The sequence below is a fragment of the Neophocaena asiaeorientalis genome, unplaced genomic scaffold (genome assembly GCF_003031525.2).
Source record: "Neophocaena asiaeorientalis asiaeorientalis breed wild unplaced genomic scaffold, Neophocaena_asiaeorientalis_V1.1 scaffold648, whole genome shotgun sequence".
Lineage (NCBI taxonomy): Eukaryota > Metazoa > Chordata > Mammalia > Artiodactyla > Phocoenidae > Neophocaena > Neophocaena asiaeorientalis.
The window spans coordinates 3627317-3636251 of record NW_020172781.1 but is presented as its reverse complement, the minus strand read 5'-3'; the positions used below and the strand labels follow the sequence as shown (position 1 = coordinate 3636251).

General features: G+C 47.3%; 1 protein-coding gene across 1 annotated transcript; it reads left to right on the top strand.

Moving 5' to 3' along the window:
• The first annotated feature begins 1859 nt into the window (after window positions 1-1859).
• Window positions 1860-8476, top strand: SRSF9 (serine and arginine rich splicing factor 9). Its single transcript, XM_024741397.1, has 4 exons — window positions 1860-2159; window positions 4543-4703; window positions 6192-6364; window positions 7977-8476. The coding sequence occupies exons 1-4, from the start codon at window positions 1972-1974 to the stop codon at window positions 8118-8120; spliced, it is 666 nt and encodes a 221-aa protein (XP_024597165.1). The 5' UTR covers window positions 1860-1971; the 3' UTR covers window positions 8121-8476.
• The last annotated feature ends 459 nt before the right edge of the window (window positions 8477-8935 follow it).

Here is an 8935-nt window from a genome sequence, read left to right as displayed (position 1 = left end):
GCACAGTGTTTAGGAATCTGCCTGCCAATGCAGGGGACACAGGTTGGATCCCTGGTCTGGGAAGATCCCACATGCCGCGGAGCAACTAAGCCCGTGCACAACTACTGAGACTGCACTCCAGAGCACCTGAGCCACAAATACTGAGCCTTGTGTGCCATAACTAGTGAAGCCCGCGCTCTGAAACAAGAGGAGTCACCACGATGTGAAGCCGGCGCACTGCAATGAAGAGTTGCCCCTGCTCGCCACTAGAAAAGCCAGCAAGCAGCAACGAAGACCTAACACAGCCAATAAATAAATAAATAAATATACAAATTAAATATTTGGTTTTATTCTCTTGCTATTGCTAGCACTAACAGAGTTTGTTTTTGTTTCATAACTCCCCCCAACATTTTATTATGAAAGTTTTCAAATATACAGGAAGGTTGAAAGAATGGTACAGTGAACACACTGAATACACCCACCATCTAGATTCTACTAGTTAACCCACCATCTAGTTAATGTTCTACTGTATTTGCTTTCTCGTGCATCTACCCATCCATCAATCCAGAGAGGTTTCTTTTTTTTTAAATAAATTTATTAATTTTATTTATTTATTTTTGGCTGCGTTGGGTCTTCATTGCTGCGCGTGTGGGCTTTCTCTAGTTGCGGAGAGCGGGGGCTACTCTTCGTTGAGGTGCACGCGGGCTTCAGTAGATGTGCTTGCGGGCTCTAGAGCGCAGGCGCACGGGCTTAGTTGCTCCATGGCATGTGGGATCTTCCCGGACCAGGGCTCGAACCCATGTCCCCTGAACTGGCAGGCGGATTCTTAACCACTGCGCCACCAGGGAAGCCCCAGGGGTTTCATGTTTAACATGAAAAATCTTTTTAGATCAAGACTCTAGATGCAAGATCTCATTCTTGTAACGTCCCCAGGTTCAATGCTCTGCCCTGAATGTAAATGCATCCAATGGAATGTAAATGTGGAAACGTTCCAAGGTGGGAGTCTACCTGAGCTCCCGAGCTTCTGAAGGACCCAGCGCATAGGCTGGAATAATGGCTCTGGGTTCTAATTCTGACCCAATTATGATACCTCCGTTTTCTCACCTGTAATTTTGGAATCTCTCCATACTGCGTGAGGATTAAAAGCACAGTTCGCGGGAAGCACTCTATAGTGACAGTCGCCACAGTTATGATCCTTTTTTTTTTTTTTTTTTTTTTTGCCCACGCCGCGCGGCTTGCAGGATCTTAGTTCCCCGACCAGGGATAGAACCCGTGCCCCTACAGTGGAAGCGCGCGCCAGGGAATTCCCAGTAATGATTCTTTTACTCCCTCCTTGTCTCCGATAAATTTCAAGTCCAGCTATGGAGCCCATCTCAGGTCTCTTACACCCATTTTAATCCACCTAACACCCTCAGTTCTAAGCAACTGCAAAACAGGGACAGGGTGGCCCAGAGGGCTACAGACCTGAGGCAGTCGAGGACTCCTTCAGTCCGCTGCGGCGTCAGCCTGAGGCCCTGGCCGACTCCCTGCGGCGCCCTGCACGCGGAGTGACGGCCCGCGGGGCCCACCCTGAGCGCTACACCCGTTTCACCTCAGCAAATGTTCACAAAAACCTGTGAGGTAGGCAGCGCTACAGAGGGAGAAAACTGAGGCCCAGGGAGCCTGAGTCACTTGCCCAAGTCGACGCAGCTGGCGAGTGACTTGCCTTGGGGAACTGACTCCAAATCGCCTGACTCCAAGCTCTCTCCCGGTTGTCGCCCCCCGACCCCCTGTGCACCTACAGGGGGCGCAAGCGCACGCGCAGTCGTCGCAGCCGCGTCCCCTTTAAGAGGATTCCTTTTGCTTCCTCCGACCCTTTCGCTTCCGTTCCTGTTCCCACAATGCTGTGCGGCTGAGCGCCTCCGAGCCCGCGGGGACGCTGCGGGGGGTACCCCGGCTGAGGCTGCGGCGGGGACGTGGGCTGCGGCAGGCCCGCGGCGTCGCGCGGTGCGGATGTCGGGCTGGGCGGACGAGCGCGGCGGCGAGGGCGACGGACGCATCTACGTGGGGAACCTTCCGACCGACGTGCGCGAGAAGGACTTGGAGGACCTCTTCTACAAGTACGGCCGCATCCGCGACATCGAGCTAAAGAACCGGCACGGCCTCGTGCCCTTCGCCTTCGTGCGCTTCGAGGACCCGCGGTGAGGGCCCCGCGCCGCCCGCCAGCCCGCCGGCCGGCCCGACGCCCCGGGCCCCCCGCCTTCTCTCCTTTCCCCGCTCCTTTCCAGGGCTTCCCCTCCCCCCTCGCCGCAGACCCCTCACGGCGCCCCCGGGTGGAGGCTGAGGCCTCCTCTCGCCGCGGGGCTCCGGGCAGTCCTTTGCTCTTTGCTCCGTCACTTCCTCTATTATTTTTTTTTTTTTTTACTTAGAAACACAAAAGCCGGGTCTTGGGAGGGCCCAAGCCCACCCAGACCGACCTCAGGGATAGTACAGATGCCCGTTCTCCCCCTCGCGGCAGGACAGGCACCCTTCGGAGAAAGCGGCCCAGGGCTTGGGAAGCTTGGCCCCTGAGCCGGCCCGGAGAGGACTGGGTGAGGAGGGAAGGGTCGCCCTCCCTGCCCACTCCAACCCCCAGCTGGGACTCGCCGTTGTGGGGCGCACAGTGCCGGGGTGTGGATGCCTTTGGAGGGCGTATAGGGGGCTCCTTGATGGAACGGATCTCCATCCACGCGCGCCCCGCCCCACACGGCCAGGGCCTCGTTCTGATAAAAGCGTCAGGGATTTGGGAAAACTTGTAAAACAGTCTGATGGGGGTCTCTGATTTCACTATTCCTTCTCTAATAAGGGAGGCACCGCTAGATGCTAAGGGCCCCGAGGATGTGGAAGCTCTAGATCCCGAAACCGGCTCGAAGGGGGTCTTTGTGACTTTGCAAAGAGTGTCGGCCCTTGCCCCAGAAAAGGCCTGGTAACTTTCAACACTGCGCTTGTTGGTTCGCACTGTGTTGGTTACTACACTCGGGGTAAATCGGAGCCCGCTCGCTGGTTTCCAGCACTGGCAGAGGGAGCGCTTTGCCTAGTCTGCGCCCTGCGGGCTTCACTAGGAGGACTGCCCGTGGGGTGTCCTGCCCATCTTGGGGGGTGATACGAGGCAAGGGGCAGCGTCTGAGGATGAGGAGGCTGGACGTACCCTGAGGCTTTGATGGCTGAAGACTCTGACGGAGCTCATTTCTAGTGTCTTGCCATTTGCCTCAAAAAATGGAACTAGGCATTTTCACACACACCTAAACTGGAAAAGGTTGTTCTATAAATTAGTAACAGTTCCCGTGTTTCTTAAGTTGCTATGTGTCATGTGCCATACTATGTATTATTTAGCATTTTCAACAGCCTATAAACTAGGTGCTACTAATCACATTTTCAGATGAGGTAACAGGATTTAGAGTTGATGAAAGGGAAGGGTACTAGGGAAGGTAGGATTTGAATCTACTGCCCTGTCGAATACAAACTTACTGTATGGTATGTCGTCTTTTCCCTCATTCCTTTCATATTGAAAAGCTATCTTTTGCTATCACTAGATGCCAGGTTTCAAGCAAAGCACTGCGCACATAGTATCTTATTTAATCCTTACAAAAACGCTGTGAGACAGGCGTATTACATTCACATGTAAAATCTTGATCACATACTTACCCAGAGACAACTACTAGTAAGTAGCAGGAGGATGATTTGAACTGAGGACAGTTTTTATTCAGTCTTAAACCCTGGCAGTTCTGCCTCTCTCTCACTGTATTATGAATATAGCTAGGGTTGTACTGGATGTGGTCCTCCTTGCTCTTAATCCTGGGACTGGAATCTTGATTAGCGTTTATGTGCCTGTGACAACTGAATGCTGCCTTCATTAGTATGTCTTCAGCTGTTTGTCCTCTCACCCTCTGAGGATATTCTCTCTCCTATCAATATTGGAGAACCAGCTTGGTGTTCCTAACTCTCCTAGAGCCCTAGGAAAGACTTTAAAGTATTACTTTATTGGATATTTACCTCTTTTGATGAAACTGTACCCAGAGTGGTTTTGACAACTTAGTCCTCCAAACCATGCTGAAAAGGTACACTTGAAGGAATTCCATATTCCTCACAAAACACTAATTTGCATTTGTCTTTTGAGCCTTACCTCTTTTTAAATGGGTTTCTCTTTCTATAGACTTGAATGTACTAGGCCTTGAGGAAGAATATTAAAGGACTAGTGTGTGGTGTGCGTTTTGAGAAACAGCTCACCAAGGTTAGAGAAACACTTTTATTGGCAAAATCAGTCGTCTGTCAACAGTTTATTTTTTTCTGAATTAGTTCTCTTATCTGTTTATCTATTCATTATCATTTCATACCTAGAGAACCCTGTGTGTGACAGCTGTAAAGTTTAATTCCAATATCATGAAAGGTCTTCAAACCAAAGCAGTAGTGCATCAAGTTCCAGGTTTTCGTTCTTTTGTTTGTTTTCTCACTTGAGGTTTTCTTTTTATTCTTGTTACTCATGTTCCTCACTGGGAAGTCAGTCGGCCCTCCTGAGTAGCACTAACTCCAAACTTTTCTTTGCAGAGATGCTGAGGATGCAATTTATGGAAGGAACGGTTATGATTATGGCCAGTGCCGGCTTCGTGTGGAGTTCCCCAGGACTTACGGAGGTCGGGGTGGGTGGCCCCGTGGTGGGAGGAATGGGCCTCCTACAAGAAGATCTGATTTCCGAGTTCTTGTTTCAGGTATGTTCCTTTCAAACTAAGTAAGATGATGCATGTAAAATACTTAGCACAGAGTCTGGCCTCCAAGAAATGTTAGCTGTTATTCTTCAGTGCGTGGGATGTGTGGGGTTTTCTTTTCAACAGCCCATGCACAGTGACAGTCTGAAGCCCTGCCAGTGAGGCAGGTACCTTGCCAATGAAATTGCACTGATCGTGCAGCCTTGATAGAACATAAACTTTCTTCTTATAATGGAGTTTTCTGATGGCAAAACCCCTTGAGCTGGAATTCTAAAGACATTTTCTTTTGGAATGTACCCTGGTGTCGGACTTGCTAGAAAGACATTGCAGAAGCCAGATGTGAACAAATTACCTAGCCTTGGATCCTAAAATAGGCCATATTTTGTGGTGGTTTTGGAATTATGTAAAAAAGAAACCAAAACTACAACTTGGGAATCTTAGTGATTGTATTGCAAAGTATAGAACGAAACGTCTAGTGTTGACAAGTGATGAAATGCTAAGCTCAGAGGTTTATGCATCTTTTTGAAATATTAACACACTGGTAACAACCTGGGGCCTTTTGCACATTGCAGGGGTGTTTTAGGGCCCTGGTGGAGTGAAGTGTATTGAGGAGCCTGGCACTGTCTTAGATGTGAATGTCACACAGTCACATCAGACTCCCATGGTGCTTGAGAGTGATACTGTCGGTATCTGCCTATCTGTGTCCCTTTGTAATTTTTTAACCCCAGAACTCTATTCCCTCCTTCAGGATGTCATACATATCTTTTTTTCTCTCCATGCTGCTCTGAAATCCTGCTTAGAAAACTATTAGGAAATGGCTGCAGTCCTGAGCTGTGAGCGGTAAACACAGCCTTTGAGAGCAGGAGCACATTTCCCTTTCATGACATCAGGTAGGGTTGTATGACTCCCGACTAGTTTTAGCGTCTGAGTCTTACCTTTTCCCCTACTGTATTGAAGAGTGTTGGTGATCTCTTAAGAGGTACTTTGTCTAGTTTGTCAGTCATTCACACCTACAAGAAAACAAACTTTAGATTTTTGTTGTGTTACTTCAGCTACACTTTGGTTATTTTATTGGATGGTTTCAAAATTCCCATGTCCTGGGAACCCAGTCAGGCAAGAAATAATTGGTACCGATAAATTTCATAATGGAAAAAATTAGAACTCAAAGTCTTGGGAGTTTGTTATTAATTATGAAGGACAAAGAAAGAGAGGCTCTGAATTCTTAGAGGTACTAAACCTATAACGGGATGAACTTCTTGGTCTGTCGGAAAGGCTTGGTCTCTGGAAGATTATCCTAGGACCAGCTTCTTATGGTGGTTTACCACACATACTTTAGTGTTCTTCTCTGGTTTTGTGTCCCTTATTAAAATTTGTGATTTGGGGACCCTCAGGATTTAAAAGTAGTGATTGATGGAGAAGGGACCCTAGGTCTTGATGGCTCTTAACATAGATGAAGGATATGGCCTCTTTTCTTATGTTCTCTGTGCCTAGGACTTCCTCCATCAGGCAGCTGGCAGGACCTGAAAGATCATATGCGAGAAGCTGGGGATGTCTGTTACGCAGATGTGCAGAAAGATGGAATGGGGATGGTTGAATATCTCAGAAAAGAAGACATGGAATATGCCCTGCGTAAACTGGATGACACCAAATTCCGCTCTCATGAGGTGGGTCCCCACCTTCTGTTGAGGAGCTTGTACCTAGACCACTCCACCTGAAGCTGACCTAGCAGAAGTAGCAACAGGCCATGCGTTTGCCATTTGAGGACCTCACAATACCATTAAAGATCTATCTTACGTGGACAAAGCCAAGGAATTCATCATGCCTAAGCCCTGCAGGGTCATAACAGAGAGAAGTCTGCAGTCATAGTATTTTTAACCTGGAAAGAATACTGGTGCAGTCTGTCATAATGTGGTGAGCTATTCCATGATAACACCCTTTCACAACTGGCTTAATCTGCAGTGTCCCTCCATGAACCTAATTATTATGGCTCTCCCTCCTTAGGGTCTAGTCTGGGCTATGCAAGCCAACCTCATCATCTCAGCCCTTCTAGGTACTGCTACTGGGGCTGAGTTGTCACTTCACTGTGTCTTTCCCAAAGTGATGCAGGAGCCTCTTTGAAACCTGAGCCCTTGGCATTTTCTTGTTGTTCATCATCTCACCCTGGGGACTTAGTTCTTGATGTCCTTCCTTTCAAGTAGGTGGCTGCTGCTTTGGATCTCAGTCTGATTCAAATGGTGACTATTCCTTTGATACCATTGAGACCAGATACCAGACCACCAATTGGACATTTTTTTCTGGTTATCCTGTCCTGACTTGCTGTGGGGTTTAGGGATGTCTGGGGACATGAATTTCTGGGCCCATTTCTTTTTCTAAGGATTCATATAATTCCCTAACTTTATGGCTTGGAGGCTGCCTGGGTTAACAGTGCTTTTGCTCAGACTGTCCTCTAAGACTTGAATTTGCAGCAGAAACAAAACAGCACCTGGTTGTCAGTTATACTACAAAGCAGGGTCTCAGTAAGGGTAATCAAATTACTGACTTCACTGAGGGAAAAAGCATCTGGCTTCTTTCATCTTAGGGTCTTCAGATCTGAGAATGCTGGCTGAGGGCAAAGGGCCTGGAGGTAGGCCTGCCTGGACATGACTTCTCTGCTGCTTATTAAAATCTTAGCTGACCTACTCCAAACCCTGGTTCCTCTATATGCAAAATAGTCACAATAATAGCATTATCTTAAAAGACTTGCTGGGGGCTTCCCTCGTGGCACAGTGGTTGAGAGTCTGCCTGCCGATGCAGGGGACGCGGGTTCGTGCCCCGGTCTGGGAAGATCCCACATGCCGCGGAGCGGCTGGGCCCGTGAGCCATGGCCGCTGAGCCTGTGCGTCCGGAGCCTGTGCTCCGCTACGGGAGAGGCCACAACAGTGAGAGGCCCGTGTACTGCAAAAAAAAAAAGACTTGCCAGGAAGCTAACTTATGAAGATAACTAAGCATCTAGCCCAGGTCAGATTCTGGGGGTAGTGGCAGGAATTCAGATATGTTAACAGTAGTAGCTAGTAGCTGAGTTATTTACCACATAATCGAGTTGCCATTTAGTTGTGTCACCTTGGACAAGAATACCTACCTCCTGCACTATTGCGAGGGTTTAATGAGATAGCATTGTGCCAAGCAAACAGTAAATGCTCAGTACTTAACTATTATTGTTAGGCAGCCATGTTAGGTGTTGGTGTGCTTTATTATTCTGGGTCTTATTTTTTCCTTTACCTTTTGTTTGAATTTCAGGGTGAAACTTCCTACATACGCGTTTATCCAGAGAGAAGCACCAGCTATGGCTACTCACGGTCTCGGTCTGGGTCAAGGGGCCGTGACTCTCCATACCAAAGCAGGGGTTCCCCACACTACTTCTCTCCTTTCAGACCCTACTGAGACAGGTGATGGGAATTTTTTCTTTATTTTTTAGGTGAACTGAGCTGCTTTGTGCTCAGAATCTACATTCCAGATTGATGATTTAGTGTCTTAGGACATTTTTTTAATTTTTTTTTTTTTTTTTAAGGAAATAAAACTACATAATTTCTACCAGGGCCATATTAGCAGTGAAACATTTTTAACTGCGGAAATTATGGTTTTGGTTCAGAAACAAGTTGTATATTTTTCACCCCTGATGATGGGAAAAAAAACAGTGCTGTATCTTTGTGGGTTGCTCTTCTACGGAGATCAGCTGTTACTGTGACTTAAGTCGGCCCATTCTGTTTAGAAATATATTTTAAACGTTTAGTAATTGACATGTGTGATTGTCCTTAATTACGTTCATAGATTTTACCAAACAGGCACACTGATAATAGTAAAAAAAAAAAAAAAAAATCATTGACTTGTAGTGGCAGCTTGTACCCAGTTGGTAAGGAGCAGGAGTGGATTTACTTTATTTGGGGATAAAGATGTTGCTCTGATGGTGGTCTGAGAACTTCAATCCCAAGGGCAGGTTCAGGGTTCTCTTATAATTCAAGGCCAACTGTATAAATTAAGCTGCTTTAAAGAAAAGAGGGCGCATTGCAGATAGGGGAAGGGAATGGGAAGGCTAAAAACAGACTTTTAAAAGTGGGCACCAGCATAAAGATCATTGGGAAATTCTTAGCCAAAACCAACTTTGGCAGTTGGTTAGGGAAAAAAAAAAAACCAAAAAAGTTTTGGTTCTATCACTTTCACTCCTAAATTTGTCTCATTTGTCCCTGGTATCTGAGCTT

Coding starts and splice junctions, on each gene's coding strand:
- SRSF9 (XM_024741397.1), top strand. CDS start 1,972: ATGTCGGGCTGGGCGGACGAGCGCGGCGGCGAGGGCGACGGACGCATC. Junction 4,704..6,191: donor TTTCCGAGTTCTTGTTTCAG/GTATGTTCCTTT, acceptor CTCTGTGCCTAG/GACTTCCTCCATCAGGCAGC. Junction 6,365..7,976: donor CCAAATTCCGCTCTCATGAG/GTGGGTCCCCAC, acceptor TTTGAATTTCAG/GGTGAAACTTCCTACATACG.